At 44.7% G+C, this 18318-nt stretch overlaps 1 protein-coding gene across 1 annotated transcript; it reads right to left on the bottom strand.

Moving 5' to 3' along the window:
* Window positions 1-7013: 7013 nt before the first annotated feature.
* Window positions 7014-9200, bottom strand: LOC306733883 (tripartite motif-containing protein 16-like). The gene has a single exon (XM_079215193.1). The coding sequence runs from the start codon at window positions 9180-9182 to the stop codon at window positions 7488-7490; it is 1695 nt and encodes a 564-aa protein (XP_079071319.1). The 5' UTR covers window positions 9183-9200; the 3' UTR covers window positions 7014-7487.
* Window positions 9201-18318: the final 9118 nt, after the last annotated feature.

Below are 18318 nucleotides of genomic sequence, written 5' to 3'. Positions count from 1 at the left end.
ACTCGTGAATTTGACATCAACTGCAGAACTTGAGGATTTGGCAACTGTCAAGGTCATCCCAATAATTGATGATTGCAGCGAAGGATTTGATATCACTGCCTCTAATGAGTCAGTGTGTACCCAATCAGATGACACAGAGCTCCTGTCCTCACCCTCCAGCACTGTCTCTACAAGAACTCAGTTGAGGCCAAGAGTGTTTCCAATACCAACATTCTCTTACGAAACTGAATTACAGTTAGAAACAGGAAATGCAGTGCATAAGTCAAACATGACAAGATTGTCAATGAATTCTAAATTAAAGTCAGATATCCTGGAAAAAGTAGCTGAAGAGATGTTTAAGTACAAAGCCTACCCAACAGATGCTGACTTCAGTGACGTGGCCCAAGCACTAATCAAGAAGCACCCATGCCTCTCTGAGACTGGTTCATTCAACGGTTGCTATGGGTGGAAGCAGCGCCTGAAAACTAAAATGGGCAACTACCGTACTCAGCTGAAGGGCATCGGATGTTCTGAACTGCGTGTAAATTCATTCAAGTCCAAAGCCCCAAGAGATGCATTGCCAGCAAAGAATGTCAAGAAACCTAAGAGAGGAGAGCCCAACCACATTCCTGACATTCCTACTGGAGAGACCTCAGACAAATTGGAAAATGAGAGACTGTCACTTTTAAGTGAGGTGAAGAAGAGAAACAATCGTACAGTGATAAAGTCGAAAATGGACAAGACTTTTTCAGTGCGAAGACAAGAAATTGTGGAAAAGGAATTGGGAGTGGAAGAGTTGAAAGAGAGATGGCCTGCATTGTTCTCAGTGGATGAGGTATGTGACTTTTTCAGTGGTGGCTTGTAAAGTAAACAATATTTTCTTCTATTATAAGAAACCTACTAAAAAACTCACCACATCTGCAATGCATCACGTAATGTTTTATACCATTTGCATGTGCTTTTTTTTTTTAAAGATCAATGCTGAATTTACAAGAATTACAACTGTGCCACTTCAACCGCGCTTCCTCGCTGCCTTGGACAAGCACTACGGCAGACTGATGGAGATCTTCAAAAAAAAAGGGAGGAGTTATCGGAGAGAAAACCCAGAACATACTGAAAGTTCTTGATCACGTATGTACTTGCTTTGTTTCTGTTCACCGATGCACTACCTTAATCGTTTTAGTTTCAAAGATCTTTTAAATGGTTTGCTCAGAGTATGTGTACATTAGGGTCTTGCAAAAAGTGCAATATTGCTATTGACCATCCGACCGCATGTCAAGTGAGTGTGGCACATTTCATTTTTATTTAATTTATTTTTTTCATTATCGAGAGTTGGAAAAAAAATTAGCGCAACAAAAAAGCCAACAATGTACCTAATACTAGTACCTAAAATAGTTTATTTACATAGCACTTAAATCTGGATCTTCTGAGCAATATCAAAATATCAACAAAAAAAAACAATCTGCATTTTCACTATTGAGTCGATAATCAGGGGAAATTCCTTAATCGCCCTAAATCACTATTACTGTAACTCCAAGTGCCCATTTTATGCATTGTATAGTGTTGCGTCTACCGTGAATTGTTCAAATTGGACAGCATCATTTTGCATTTTTATAATTTTGTGTGTTTGTGCTTTCACCTAGAGCTTTGAGGTGAATCTAAAAAGAGTGTGTCTGCTTAAGTGCCTGATTGTGTACCTTGGGGAAGATGGGGACAACCTTATCAAGGACTATCTGGTAAGTAGTTTTGCTTTAAACATTAAATTAGGGCTGGGCGGTATACCGGTTTTAATTTCCCGTATGATATGAATTTTTCATAGCTGTAACAACTGCTGTCGCTCTTAACAGGCAGCAAAATATATTGTTCACCGCCGAGGACACAGCGGTCGGAGCTGTGGTACATCAGAAACTGGTTTCATCAGAATAACTTTTTTAATAAGTGTTTTGTCTTTTATCAGGTTGTTCAGAAGGATGACGCTTGGTCCCAGCTTCAGAAGTGCAAAATGGCAGTGTTTGTCTTCAGGGAGGAGGAGGAGGATTGCCTCCAGCCGCCACACGACATTGGAGTTGTGATCGATGGTGTGGAGGTCCTTAATGGTCTGCAATCAGTAGCGCATGCATGTGCCATGTTGCTTGGGCTCATTTATGCTCTGAACCTGAGCTATCCAGGTGAACTCAAACACACTTTTGATGCTCTGCAAAAAATCTTCATGGAGATAGAAGCCAAAAAGATGACCCGGCGAGTGTGCACTCTGAGTCTTAAACTCTAAATATTGTTGTGCATGTTTAACCCTTTGTTATGCACAAAGGGTTTATCCCTTGTTAGCACTTCATAATAAGTGCACACTATTTAGCATTAGTATAGCAATGACAAACAATGAATTCATCATTTCTAAAGCATTATTCCAACATGAATACTCATTAGTAACTCGTTCATAAACACAGTTCTAAATGTTTCATTAAGCTTGGGTTTCATACTTTATGAATGATAGATTCCCCATTTGTAAATGAAGTATTCAGGACTTTTATATGATTAATAAGATACTTTGTAAAGTGTTAGTAAATGATACACAATACTTAATTTACAAATGGGGAATCCATCATTTATAAAGTATAAAACCCAAGCTTATTAATCAAGAATGAAACATTTATAACTGTGTTTAGGAATGAGTTACTAAGAGTATTCATGTTCATGTTGGAATAATGTTTTATAAATGATGAATTCAGTGTTTATTCATGCTTTACTAATGCTAAATAGTATTATAAAGTGCTACCCTTCTTTGTTATTGCATCTCTCATGTTAAAGGACGGATGTAAAAAACCCACTGTAATGGTGTTTAAATTGTCATGTTTAAATGGAGCCATATTGTAATTGTATTGTCCATGTTAAGATGTATGTAGATCTTTTGAAGTCTATATATTTTTGTTATAGTTATTTTTATATAAGACTATTTTTTTCAAATTAAAAAATAAAGTTGTTTTAATGAAAAACAAGCAAACATGGTTTATGGTCTTTATAATTACTTATTATACTTTGTGTGAATGTAATTTTTTAACTTTATATTTAATCAACATTTTAGCTTTCAACCAAATCAAATGTGTAACAAAGTTAGAGTGTTTTAAATACTTTTGTGTGAAGTAAAATCTTTGCTTTCATGTAATAGAAAATATGAGGTTTTTCCAAATTAAAAAATTAAGTTGTACCAAAGTAAAATAATTGTCTTTATACTAAATACAACTTTTAATTTGTATGAATGTAATTTTTTTGCTTTATATTTAATCAACATTTTAGGTTTCAACCAAATCAAATATATCATTTGAGAGAAACTAATAAATGTATGTGTAACAAAATTAGAGTGTTTTAAATACTTTTGTGTAAAGTAAAATCTTTGCTTTCATGTAATAGAAAATATGAGGTTTTTCCAAAATAAAAAATTAAGTTGTACCAAAGTAAAATAATTGTCTTTATACTAAATACAACTTTTAATTTGTATGAATGTAATTTTTTTACTTCATATTTAATCAAAATGTCCAGTTTCAACCAAATCAAAAATATAATTTGAGAAAAACTAATAAATTTACTTGTAACAAATTAGAGTAATTTTTTTAGGTTAGTCCAAAGTATCATTTTTTTCAGTGTATGAAGAATAGGGCCCAGAGCAGTTCTTAAATAACACATGAGAGGTTTAAGAGAAGTTGTCAAAATAATGATACTAAATGTGTTGTGTTTTATTATATAACAATACATTCATTAAGTGTATGTTGGAAAGATTGTTACTGGACGCTGTTGTAAAGTCATCAATCAGGACATTATTGCAAGAAGAAGCAGAGTCAGAAAATACAACATGTTAACTTTAATAATTGCAATTTCAAGTCTTCTCTCCTCAAGACAGCATGCATTTAACAGAAAACTGTTTTCCTCCAACATTGTCATAGAAGACAAATCATGAATAAAAACATTTGTTCTTATAAAGTAATTTTGGGGCATTGATTACACAGATGATCATTTATCATGAACGTGCACCAATTCCTGATCATGTGACTTTCATCCAGTTGAAACGATCACTTTAACACATAATTGTTCCTTCATGAGGTCCATTATCTGAACACATATAATCCAACAATTACTTAATGTGTATATATATTAATATATATATATATATATATATATATATATATATATATATATATATATATATATATATATATATATATATATATATATATATAATATATATATTAATATATATACATATATATATATATTAATATTAATATAATATTAACATAATATTAATATATGTCTGTTGTATGTGTCCACACAAGAGCTAAACATCCCACCTGTCCTCAGCATGAGTTCTCAGTTCGACCACAAGGGGGCACAACAGACTTTCAGACAGACTTTGAATACTACTGTTTATTTACTAAGTCCCTGTTATGACTGGTGAACCAAAGGGGAAAAAACACAGGACTCAAACGCACGACCCAGACAGCAGCATTAGGTGGAAGATATATACTAATATACTGTATATTGATAATGTATACATGAAAAACTTGAAAGTTCATGACCTGGAGATTGCCCCACCTCTCAGGGACAACCCTTCATATTCAGTCACATGTGACGTTGAAGACCGTTCCATAAAAATAGGAAATTACACTTCCAAGTCAAATCCACACGCAAAGAAAAAAAAAGAACGCAGAATTGTAAAGAGAAGTTGATTTGTCCATATTGTTATAAATAAATGCTTTCTAAGACATTATGATTTGTTTTTGCCCTCATTGTAATTTTATTAAAAGTGTTACTTACTGTGTTAACAAAGCGAATACCTACAACTGTATTCAGGATGACAATAACTCTTCATGTGCGAACTGTATTTGTTTTATGTTTTGTCCTAACTTTTCCCGGTGGTCCTGAATGCAACACCCAAATGGGAAGTGCACTCTCAGTGAAGGAGGATCTCCACGGGGCGTCTGTCTGAGGATCCGGATCACGTTTCTGAAGTGTTCACGTCCACTCCGATGAGAAGGAAACATCCGTTCCGTGTGTTCCGGTGATGAATCCTCGCGTTTATCTGGTCGCCACTCTGCTGATTTGTTTTACTGATTACGCTCACATACTTTTACTGAAGGAACTTTTTACTGCAGCTTGAGCATTTTTTACAGTGTGGCATTAGTACTTTTACTGAAGTAAAGTATCTAAATACTTCTTCCAGATATGTAAAGGGTTAAAGTCTGAAAATGGGCCCAATGTATTTAAAAACCTTCCATCAAAACACGTCCTTTATTTAGAAGCAGAGTTACGTAACAGGTCAGACTTGAACCCTCAATCACTCAGAAATCTCTGAAGTGAAGCGTGATGTGAGTTTGTGTCACACTTTGGTTTTAAATATGCAGTGTTGGAATCTAGTTTACGCCTACCAGAGGGGAGGAGTTGGAACAGCTTGTGTCCAGGGTGTGAGAGGTCTGCAGTGATCTTTCCAGCCCGCTTCCTGTCTCAGGAGGTGTACAAGTCCAGGATGGAGGGCAGGCTGCAACCAATAGTTCTCTCTGCAGACTTGACTATCCGCTGTAGTCTGTCTCTGTCCTGTCTGGTGGCCGATCCAAACCACACAGTGATGGAAGAGCAGAGGACAGACTGGATGATGGAGTAAAACAGGATCAGCAGGTTGAACTTCCTGAGCTGGCACAGGAAGTACAGCCTCTGCTGGGCCTTTTTCTGGATGGTGTTGATGTTGGCGGTCCACTTCAAGTCCCGGGAGATTGTGGATCCCAGAACCTGAAGGACTCCACTGCAGACACAGGGCTGTTGTGCATGAAAACACTGAGTCTGTTAAAAAGGCTGAAGTTATACAAATATTATGTGTGTTGTACTACCTCATGTCCTTAAGATGCACTTTTTGGTTTTTAATTGAGTGCAAAAGGGAATGTTTATTAAAAAAAAATGTGTGTTGGCATACTGTGATATTGTGTACTTTCTCAGGTTCAAACTGCACCACATCATTAAATTAATTTGAGAAGTTGAAAATGTTCCTTACATTGGATCTCAGCTTGTCATGAAGGGGTCAAGGTGGGTCCTGCAGCCAGACCAGTAGAACCACTGCCCCAGACCAGTTCAACCACTGCCCCAGACCAGTTCAACCTTTGCCCCAGACCAGTAGAACCACTGCCCCAGACCAGTAGAACCACTGCCCCAGACCAGTAGAACCACTGCCCCAGACCAGTAGAACCACTGCCCCAGACCAGTTGAACCACTGCCCCAGACCAGTTGAACCACTGCCCCAGACCAGTTCAACCTTTGCCCCAGACCAGTAGAACCACTGCCCCAGACCAGTTGAACCACTGCCCCAGACCAGTTGAACCACTGCCCCAGACCAGTAGAACCACTGCCCCAGACCAGTAGAACCACTGCCCCAGACCAGTTGAACCACTGCCCCAGACCAGTGGAACCACTGCCCCAGACCAGTAGAACCACTGCCCCAGACCAGTAGAACCACTGCCCCAGACCACATGCATGTCTTTATTTGCTCACAATTACTTGTTGGACCAGTTATGTCTTTCTCAACTGTGACAAAAAAGCTTTAAAGAAAGTTAATATAATAACAACGTGCGTTTGATCTTTGTCTTTGTTATTTTCTTCTGTTTTAAGTTTGATCTTTATAATTGTATATTTATCATAATTTAGTAATGTGGGTTTCTTAACCCTAAATTAAATGGACTTCTGTCATAGTAACAGAGAAATTTGCTTCCATATATTTTTACATTCATATAAATGCATGTACAATATTTGTACACTTGAATAAACAATAATCTGATACAAAGACAGTTAACATGATGCTGGGAGGAGTTAAATGTCTACAGTGTTACAGTTACAACCCTTTGAGGACGACCATGATGCTGATGAGGCCCGGGGTGAAAATGAGTTTGACACCCCTGATGTAAACCTTCAGTTTGTTCACATCCCATCAGTAAAGTCTGTTAAATTAGTTTCACCTGAATCTCACTTATGTAAAATAATAGTGAATGACTTCCTTATTGATTATGATCATGATACTTTATTTTATAATACAACATAGTACATCATTTGTATGTTGATTCAGACAACAACAACATTTAGTCTCACACATATAAAGATAGAATACTTTACAGGAAGTGGTGAGAATAAAATATCTAGGATAAAGAAGCTCTGGTGCTTTCTCTCTTTAAGACCCATGCAGAGGAAGAGACACAACAACAAATACATCAACAACAATATTCATCAAACATTTAGAGATCAGAGAAGTTTACATTTTCCTGCAGAGAAATATGAGTTCAGGTCAACAAAGATGACCATGAGCAGTGAGAGCCTCCACGACTAAACAGACACAGGAAGGAGCTCAAACATCTACACAACAATAATGAGAACACGTCAAAGCACCGCCCACAATGTTTGATTGACAGGTGAAGAGAAATCAGCTCTCGAACAATAACATCAGTTTAAGAATTAAAACACATAATTGAACCTGCTGTCCCTTAAATCACTTCTGTCTGTTTGAGTTGACAGAACTCAGCAGTGGTTCCATAATCATAATAACAAATCCCAACTCCAGCATAGAGAGGCTGAGTGAATGAGGTCTGGACTCTGTGGAGGAGAGTCATGGTTTCAGAGACGCTGTAGAAGGACAGAACACCTGCTGTGTGATCCAGGTACACTCCTACTCTGGAGGACGGAGGACCAGAGACGGGAGCTCTGATGTTGTTGTACCAGAATGCAAAACTGTTGTTGTCACAACGTAACGCCCAAGATTTGTCATTGAATCCAAACACACATTCATGACTGTTCCCTGTTCTGATGATATTCTTGTATGAGACTGATACATAAACTCTTCCTCCTCTCCTCTCCACCTCCCAGTAACAACGTCCAGTCAGACTCTCTCTACTCAGGACCTGAAAATAACCAGTGAATCTGTCTGTGTGACTAGAATAAGACTGTTGTTTCATCATTGATGTTGCTTTTCTGTTCCCCTCAGATAATAACAGATATGTGTTCGCTGTGTTTGGATCCAGAGTGATGTCACGTGAATACCTTAAGAATCCAGCTCTGGTCTTGGGCTCTGCTTGTGACAGTAAAACGTCCACTTCAGTCCCTGCCAGTGAGACGTTTGTCCACTCGTCCCTCAGGACGTCCTGTAGTTTATCTCTGACTTCTGACACAGCCGCCGTCACGTCCTCAAAGTATCTCAGAGGACGGATGTCGATGCCGGTGGAGTCTGTAGACTCACTGAGTGGTGCCAGTGAGGGGTAGTTGTGTAGGAACTGGTTGTGATCCTCTGTGTGTGAGAGCAGCTTCAGCTCAGCGTCCTTCCTCTTCAGCTCAGCGATCTCCTGCTCCAGCTTCTCCTGAAGCTCTTTGACTCGACTCACTTCCCTTTTCTGCTGGGATCTGACCTGCTGCTTCACATCGGAGCTTCTGTTCTCCAGGAGACGGATCAGCTGGGTGAAGATCTTCTCGCTGTCCTCCACCGCTTCATCAGCTGAGAGATTGACGGCCTCCACCTCCTGATGGAGCAGCTTCACGTCCTTCTCTCTGTCCTGGATTCTCTGCTGGATGTTTAGTCGACTCCCCTCCAGCTCTCTCTGCCTCTCGGTCCTTTCTGCTGCAGCTGAGACTGTGTCGTGGCCTTTATGGTCATCCATTAAGCAGAGATAACAGATGCACTGCTGATCAGTACGACAGAAGATCTTCATCACCTCATTGTGACGAGAGCAGATGTTCTCCTGGAGCTTCTTGGACGGCTCCACCAGCTTGTGCTTCTCAAAGGCAGGTGATTGAATATGAGGCTGGAGGTGTTTCTCACAGTAAGAGATCACACATTGCAGACAGGACTTGAAGGCCTTCCGTCTCCTCCCAGTGCAGACATCACAGCCCACATCTTCAGGTCCAGCATAGCAGTGATCAGCAGCAGCAGCTTGGAGTCCAGTCTTCTTCAGCTCCTCCACTACATCTGCCAGCATGGTGTGTTTCAGCAGGACAGGCCTCGGTGTGAAGCTCTGCCTACACTGAGGGCAGCTGTGGAGTTTCTTACCGTCCTCTTCGTCCCAGTGGCTTTTAATACAGTTCATGCAGTAGCTGTGTCCACAGGGAATAGCCACCGGATCCTTCAGTAGATCCAGACAGATGGAACAAGAGAAGCTTTCCCGATCCAGCTGAACTCCTTGCTGCGCCATTTCAGCTCTCAGTAGCAACGACTGTCTGAGTTTCACTTCCTGAGAAACGACTCTGCTTTGACTTGATCTGAACAACATGTGATGTTCAGTGAACGGGGCGCGTCAGCTCTATCGCTTCACACCATGTTGGTTACACCCATCTGTAAAGCTGTAGATCTGAAGGGGAGGGAAGAGGACAGAGTCCAGCGGCTGTGTTAGAGAGCAGGAGGAAGAGGGAGGGCTTATCAAGCTGTGGTTCATTCCAGGAAGAGGAGCGGCGCTGTGAATGTGAACTTTGTTTTACTCTTTAAAAAAAATACTTCTGCGAGTGATAAACCAGTATTTCAAGCTTCAATTTGTATGTGTGCAGTTTTATTCCTATTTGAAGAACCCAGCAGAATTATAGCTTTCACAGCATTGCTAGTGTGTGTGTGTGTGTGTGTGTGTGTGTGTGTGTGTGTGTGTGTGTGTGTGTGTGTGTGTGTGTGTGTGTGTTCTTCCTGCTGAACGAGTTGCACAACAGGTGGCTGGTTAATTTCTTTTTTGGGGGGGCGCAGTTGGGCGGCGCGGTTTAAATAGCACCTCACAATGAGAAGAAAAGAGGCTTTGAGTAGAATATTCTAAAAAACAAAGCTTTATTTCAAGACAACACAGAGCTCAACACTGTCCAATAACAACTATCAACAAAGTGTCACTTTGGGCATGAGAGGTTCAGAGCAGAATGGTTTAAGAAACATTGGGTTGGGTTTCAGAGGTTTACAGAATAAAAGAGGTGCCCACAGCCTCACATGAAAGAGGTTTAGAGCAGAATAGATTCAGAAAGAGAGACATCACATTTTACATTGGGTGTTTGACAGAGTAGGCCCCACTACTTGTAAAGACATTTAAACTGGGGGCCCTGCAGTAAGGAGGCACTGGTGAGGTGGTCTTTGAAGGCAACGCGTTCCCTGGTGTGTCCAAGGATGGTGACACCAACCTACAGATAAATATATAGAGAGAGACAGATAAGATGTGGGGAAATATCGACTACAAACAGGCTTCATACTACAGACAAAACACTATGTTTTGTGGGTCTTGATGGCTCATCAACAGACAAAAGGCCAAGAGCCACCTTGATGCTCTAGCCTGGAGCTCACACACACACACACACACACACACACACACACACACACACACACACACACACGCTGGGGGTTGAATTGGTATTTTAGAAAAGGTTATAGTCTGATGTGATATCTACCCAAATCTGACAATGTCCAACATGTGTTCTGCTGTGGGAAAGATACGTGATAGCTGCGTGGGAGCTGTATGGGCTGTGAGGGAATGATAAAGGTCTCTGATTCGACGCATAGTCCAATCACATTGAAATAAGAAACGATGTCATTGGCTAGGGCGCACTTTTATGCGCCCGAAGATTCTTGTTTCATCCGCCAATGAGAAGCTGTCCTCGCCGTAACGCCCCTGAAATGTTTGCTCGCTTCCATAGACTCACATTTGGCCGGCGCCCGAGAGGGGAGGGGCTTTCCTCAGTGATGATGAACGGCGATATATTATATTTGGTCACATTTAACTGGTTGTTGACAGGGGCTTACGCTCTCCCACACATTTAGCGCGTCAACACGGTATATTTCTTATTTCAATTATTTGGTATATAATAATTCTTTTCTTTTTTTTTTCGCAAAATTTTAAGAGGGGCGGCGCCCTAGCGCCCTCTATTGACGCACCGCCACTGGTTCACACGTAGTTGAGCTCCCGTACTTTAGCTTAGCAGCTAGCGATGGCTTCCCTCTCGACCTCTCCTGCTCTCTCTGCTTTAGTGTGTCACATGTTTAGCCGTTCCTCCGCCTCCCTTAAGGGTACATGTAATGAGTGTAGTTTCTTTGCTATGTTGGAGGTTAGAAGCACGGCTCTGCACTAAGGAAGCTCAGTCGTTAGCCGCTGTAGCTAGCCGTCCCTCTGCAAACCCCGAGCAGCCTGGAGGCTTCAGTCTGAGTAGAAGCACGCGATTCACCACCAACCTCTTCGTGTTTCTCACCGGTTCTCCTCACTTAGCGACAAACCAACTCTGGTTCTATTCTGAGAAACGAGGAGTTGGCGAAACCTTAACTGCTTGCTGAGGATGAGCGTAAATACAGTCAGTGCCGTAGCGGAAAAACATGAGGCCCCCCTGCAGAATAACCCTGAGAGCCCCCCCCCTCCATATGTAAGGGATAATGTATTGTCCAGCGGTCATTATCCAAAGATAAACGAACAGGACCAAAGCTTTTCTTTTGAGGGAAATGCATTCAATCAGAAAAAACAGCTCAAACAGAGAACAAATGTATTCCAACTGAAAAACATATGCTAGGGCCTATCGAACAGCTCAAACAGAACATATGTTACAACAACATAACAAATATGCCTACATATAGTCGATACACCGGTAGGCTACTTTCTACAGGTTTGCATTTGAATACACATGTGCGCGTCTTTTAGCAAATCTGTGTGCAAAGGCTTTAACCACGCTCTTTACATCTAAACTGCGCGCACGTTTACTCTCTATGCTAAGGATGGCCAGACCTGACAGCCTCTCTTGTGACATGGAGCTTCTGAGATATGTTTTGATCAGTTCTAGCTTGGAAAACGACCTTTCAGCGCTTGCGACAGTCACGGGTATTGTCAGAAATAATTTGATGGCCGTGGCTACATCAGACACACTTGATAGTATGGAGTTGTGTTTTATTATTAGCGTGTTCGCTAAATCATGAATTGAGCCATTTTTTATTTCCCTGATGGCGAACTCTAGCGCCTGTCTTAAGGCGAGCACCTGGTCTGGGAAGTCCGCGGATAAGTCGTCAGAGTCTTGCTCAGCAAGGGCACTCGCTGACTGGTACATATCATTGTCTGACTTTGACAGGAGTTCTCGTGGGCGTAGGAACCCAAACCTCCTTGCCACCTCTTGCATTCCACTGAACCTACGGGTGACCTGTGTAATGGCTATGTCTACAGTCTGGTAAAACACTGACCCTTTAAAGTGTTCCTCGGGATCCAGCAGCCTCTCATCCTCGCATAACTCATCGAAATGCCTCTTGGTGCGCCTGGCGCGTTTTTGAAGAAATGTGGGAGGAATGCCCCAGGACTGGGCAAGATCTTGGGCTCTTTCTTTAAGGCTTTGAAACTCCCCTCTGAGTGCAGCAAGGCTCTGCGATACACCGGCTAGATATTCGCTTGCCTGCAAAACATCCACATTCTGTTTCTGGAGGCTCTGTGAAACAACATTTACAGTTTGGAGAAGTTTACCCTGTATAACTGTTTGGAGGACAAACTCGAAATTCTCCATGCTGTGTTTGAGTCCCTCGGCCTCGGCACACTCTTTCTTTTTGTTGGACAATAGACATATTTTCGTCAGTGCTTTCATCACGTCTTTAAAGCGAAAGCGGAGAGAGCGCACAGCATCATGCCGGGATGCCCAACGCGTCGGGCATAGCCGTTTAAGTGTAGGCCCTGCTTTGAAGAATCACAGAATCATTGAAATCTTTTACCTTTGTTACATTTTGGCATGCATCGTTCAGGACGAGGTTTAAATTGTGAGAAGCGCAGTGAATATAGATGGCGCTACGTTCTCTGTCTGAGATGCGTTTTTGTAGCCCGGAGTACGCCCCACTCATTGTGGCTGCACCATCATATCCCTGTCCTCGACATTTATTGACAGAAATACCCTTCTTCTCTAAAAGGCCAACTATGTCTTTCTCCAAACCAGATGCGCTTTGATCATGCACTGCATGGAAACCCATGAAGCTTTCATGTGTTTTGACCTCTAACGGAGTGTCATTTTCATCTTTTGAAATTGTTACATAGCGCAGCACCTGGCTGAGTTGATCTACTTTGGAAATGTCTTGAGTTGTGTCCATTATTATCGAATAAAATTCTGCGTCGCGGACCTCTTTCACTATCTCGTTATATAGGGTCATATCTGCCGAGAAGTTCTATAACGGATACAAAGTTTCCGTTTGTAACGGCCCGATAATCCAAGGACCCAAAAGCACAACTCAGGAAGGCGGAGGTACGGAATACGATTCTTTTACTTAACAGGTCACTACAGATTACACACAAGGAATGCTGGAGAGCTAGGTTCAAAAACACAAAACAATCTGGCAGGGGACAAGTGCAAGTGAGGGGACCTAAGTAGTGAAGACTAATGAGGGGATGTGCAACAGGTGAGACAGGGATGGGCCAGGTGCAAGAAATGAGGACTGACGAGGAGGGAGTGACTGATGAAGGGGGTGTGCAGCAGGATCTGAAATGACAGGACAGTTAGAATACAGACAGGCAGACAGGATGAAAATAACTTAAGGAAAAGTGTGGCGCTAAACCGTGACAGAATCCCCCCTCTAAGGGACGGCTCCTGACGTCCCAAAGCCATCGCCACGCTGGCGAAGAGGATCTGAGGGAGGCCTAATACTCCTCCGACATCTCCGCCCTCTCCTCATCGGCGGGTGAATTGTCCTGGTTGGAGGACGGCTCCTCCTCGATGTCTGAGGGAGCAGAGTTCGGCTGGGTAGCCCCCGTGGGCACAGGGCCCTTGGAGGGCTGGTCAGGGTGGCTGCAGTGAAACTCTCTTATGAGAGGGTCATCCAGAATGTGTCGGGCCGGGACCCAGCATCTCTCCTCTGGGCCGTAGACCTCCCAGTCTACCAGGTATTGTAACCCTCTCCCACGACGGCCGGAACGAAGTAAGCGACGAACCGTGTAGGTAAGACCTCCATCGATGAACCGCGGTGGCGGTGGAGGCTGTACTGCAGGGACCAGTGGACACTCCCGCACCGGCTTGACTCTGGAGATGTGGAATGACGGATGGACCCGCATGGCCCGGGGCAGCTTGAGCCTCACCGCTGCAGGATTGATGACCTTCAGGACCTCGAATGGTCCGATGAACCTGGGTGCCAACTTCTTTGCCTCCACTCGCAAGGGTAGGTCCCTGGTCGACAGCCACACCTTCTGACCAACCTGGTAGATGGGAGCCTTGGAGCGGCGCCGGTTGGCCGCTGCGGAGTACCGGTTGGCTGAGCTGAGGAGCGCAACTCTGGCCTTGGCCCAGGTACGGTGGCAGCGGCGGACGAAAGCCTGGACCGAGGGGCAGGAAACCTCCTTCTCCAAGGCCGAGAACAATGGAGGTTGAAACCCGTAGGCACACTGGAACGGGGACATTCCAGTGGCAGAGCTGGTCAAGGTGTTGTGAGCATACTCCACCCACAGGAGCTGCTGGGACCAGGATGCTGGAGTTTCGGAGACCAAGCACCGTAGAGCTGTCTCCATCTCCTGGTTCTTGCGCTCCGTCTGGCCATTAGACTGTGGGTGGAATCCCGATGACAGGCTGGCTGTGGCCCCGATTAGCGTGCAGAACTCCCTCCAGAAGACTGACGTGAACTGAGGACCCCGGTCGGAGACTACATTCGTGGGAAGCCCGTGAAGCCGGAAGACATGCAGCAGAACCAGCTCAGCAGTCTCCTTGGCCGAGGGGAGCTTGGGCAGAGGGACAAAGTGGGCCATCTTGCTGAACCGATCTACCACCGTTAGGATGGTGGTATGCTTGTTGGACAGCGGGAGACCGGTCACAAAGTCCAGGGAGATGTGAGACCAGGGCCGATGCGGCACCGACAGAGGTTGCAGGAAACCAGCGGGAGCCTGGTGGGAAGGTTTGTGCCGGTTGCAGACAGGGCAGGCGTTGACAAATTCCCGGGTATCCTTCTCCAGAGTAGCCCACCAGAACCTCTGCTGCAAGGCATCCTTAGTACGCTGGCTCCCAGGATGGCACGTGAGCTTGGAGCTATGGGCCCACTGGAGGACCTCGGACCTCAGGGTCTGGGGAACGAACAGGCGGTCAGGGGGACAGGAGCTCGGCCCGGGCTGGGCCTCCAGGGCAGCCTTGACTCGCTCCTCTACCTCCCAGGTGATAGAGGCAACCAGAACAGGGGCAGACAGGATCTTGTCAGTGCAAGGGGTGGAATCCCCCTTGTCCACAAACTGACGTGACAGGGCGTCCGGCTTGACGTTACGGGTTCCGGGCCGGTAACAGAGGGAAACGTTAAACCGGGTAAAAAACAGAGACCATTGTCGGGTTCTCTTAATAACGTGCGTGAGACAGACTGTGTAGTAAAGCCAACATGTTTATTCCGAGCTCACCCCGTGTCTCAACCCCGCCCCACACATTGACTCCCTCCTCTTATTGGTCTCTGGCCTCCCAACCTAGAGCTGTCATGAGTAACATTGAACAGTACCACATCTTCCCTTTCAAGATAACAAAGAATAAACTGTTGTTCCCATCAGACCATTTGAACCCTGTAAGGAAAACAATGTTAGGCATTTTGGTGAGCATTGGAACTAGTATGAAACAAGTGTATTAATTAAACAACTGCAGTTCCCTGAATTCTCACATCGTAACATCACGTGTTTTAACTAACCTTATTAACTTCAACTAAGCCTTCCCATGACCATGACACCATAACACAACAATAACTCAACATATATTTCAAAGATTTCTTTCATTTCATATCTGTTCACAAGTTAAGCCTATCGGGCTTAATGATGGCTCTCCCAGACCTAGTTCTGAGAGTGGGAGACTGTGCAGGTAACACTGGAGGTGTCGCAGCAGGTGACATGGAAGCCTGCTCTGACGTGTGCTGCTGTGGTGATGTCCTCTCTTGTGTAGGCTCCTGTAGAGGTATCAGATGCAGACGGCTACGTCTCACCACCCCCTGAGGTACATCCACCAAATAAGATCTAGGAGTAGAGTGTTTCTGGATCACAGTTCCCGACGTCTTAGCGTTGGTGACCCATACATGTTCTCCTGGTGACAAGACACTGTGCATTTTTGCACGGTGGCGCCTGTTGTAATGTGCAGCATCTGACATCCTCTTCTCCTTTTCCTTCCGAGCCAGTGCGCAGCTGTCAGGCAGTGCAGGGTCCAGATGAGAGGGAACAGCTGGCACCGTGGTGCGTAAACGTCGGCCCATGAGAAGCTGAGCCGGGCTGTATCCATTCTGAAGAGGAGTGGCTCTATAAGAGAGTAGAGCCAGGTAGGGATCATCTGCCTTCTTTAGAAGGTTTTTCACCGTCTGGACTGCCCGTTCTGCTTCTCCGTTGCTTTGCGGGAACCTTGGGCTGCTGGTGACATGTTTGAATCCGTATGCAGCTGCAAACAAGGCAAAGGCCTGTCCAGAAAACTGAGGTCTGTTATCTGACATCATTACCTCCGGGATGCCATGGCGAGCGAAGATTGCCTTTAGATGCGTGACGATGTCGGTGGACCTGGTGTGGGATAAGAGAGCAATCTCAATATATCTCGAGAAGTAGTCGACGACAAGTAAGTACGTCTTACCAAGCAGTTCAAAGAGGTCCGCCCCCAACCTCTGCCATGGTCGGTCAGGGTGCTCTGAGGGCATGAGCGGCTCATTGTGATTGTGTCTCTCTTGTATGCATGTTCTGCATTTGAGTACCATGTCATTTATCTGCTGACCAAGTCCCGGCCACCATACAGACTGGCGTGAGCTTGGCCAGCACATCGTTCCGCAGCGTTGCAGGTATGACCAGCCGTGAGTCTTTTAGGAGCAACCCGTCTTCCACTGTGAGTGTGGCTCGCTCTAGCCAGTAGTTTTTCAGCACTGATTCCTGTTTATCATGCGCTGGCCATCCTTCTCTGCACAGCATCATGACCCGTGAGCAGACATTGTCAGCATTGAGCTGCTCTTTCAGATTTTCTATGTATGAGGGGCTGGCAGGCAGATTTTCAATGATACAGTCCACATATATGTTTGTGCTCTCCATCAGTTCGTTTTCATCTGGGGACATGCTTGCTTTCACAGGCGAGCGTGACAGTGTGTCTGCTGTCCAGAGTGACTTCCCTGGCACATGTATGATTGTGTATGAGTAGCGCATGAGCCTCATCCTGAAGCGCTGGATTCTTGGCGGCAGAAGATCGAGTGCTTGGGCTCCAAGAAGACTGAGAAGAGGCTTATGGTCGGTCTCCAGGACGAAATGCTTTCCCAGGAGGTAATCCCGGAACCGTTCACAGGCCCATATGAGGCCCAGAGCCTCCTTTTCCACTTGTGCATAGCGTTGCTCCGTTGGAGAAAGTGACCGCGATGCATAAGCCACAGGACTCCATTCACCGTTCACCTTCTGGAGAATAACGCCTCCCAAGCCATACGAAGATGCATCGGCTGATACTTTAGTGTCCCTGTTTGGGTCATACATGGCCAGCACTGGAGGAGAAGTAAGTGCCTCCTTCAGCTCCTTAAACGCCATTACCTGGTCCGTGTCCCACACCCAGCAGTTCTTTTTCGAGAGGAGGTCGCGGAGTGCTTTGTCTTTTTCCGCCAGCTGAGGAATGAATTTCCCCAGCTGGTTGACCATGCCAAGAAAACTCCTCATCTCACTCACATTTGTGGGCTCCTTCATCTCCGTGATAGCCTCCGTCTTCTTCGGATCGGGCCGGATGCCCGTGGCTGAGATGATGTGGCCCAAAAAGGCCATCTCGCTCTTGTGAGAGGTCACACTTTTCCACATTCAGGGTGATGCCTGCTTTCTCTACTCTTTGTAGCACAGCATGGAGTCGAGTGTCATGCTCGTCTTGGTCCCGCCCCCACACCAGTAAGTCATCAATGTGGCAGACCACACCCTCCAACCCCTCTATGACTTCCGCCATCATGCACTGAAAGTGTTCAGGTGCCGAGTTGATGCCGAAGGGAAGGCGGTTAAAATGGAACCGCCCGAAGGGTGTTATGAATGTGGTGTACATGACTGACTCTTCTGCTAAGGGGATCTGCCAGAACCCCATGTTAGCATCCAATTTACTGAACACCTTTGCTCCGGCTAGCATTCCAAGGGACTGATCCACAGACGGCAGAATGTACTTTTCACGGCACACATACCCATTCAAGCCAGTATAATCCACACACAGTCTCAGTCGTGTACTGTTTTAATTTGGTACGACCACGATTCCGGCACACCAGTCTGTTGGCTCCTCCACACGGCTGATGACGCCCAGCTTCTCCATTCGCTGGAGCTCTTCCTTGACTTTCCCCACCAGCGGCAGGGGAATTCTCCTAGGGGTTTTCAGAGAGAAAGGCACAGCATTTGGTTTAAGTTTTATGTGATATGCCCGTTTCACCTCACCTAG

Source organism: Taurulus bubalis, assembly GCF_910589615.1.
Source record: "Taurulus bubalis genome assembly, chromosome: 3".
In the NCBI taxonomy this organism is placed as follows: domain Eukaryota; kingdom Metazoa; phylum Chordata; class Actinopteri; order Perciformes; family Cottidae; genus Taurulus; species Taurulus bubalis.
This window is presented reverse-complemented; position numbering and strand designations above follow the sequence as displayed.

Excerpts from the sequence above, each read along its gene's own strand:
- LOC306733883 (XM_079215193.1), bottom strand. The coding sequence starts at position 9,182 with ATGGCGCAGCAAGGAGTTCAGCTGGATCGGGAAAGCTTCTCTTGTTCC.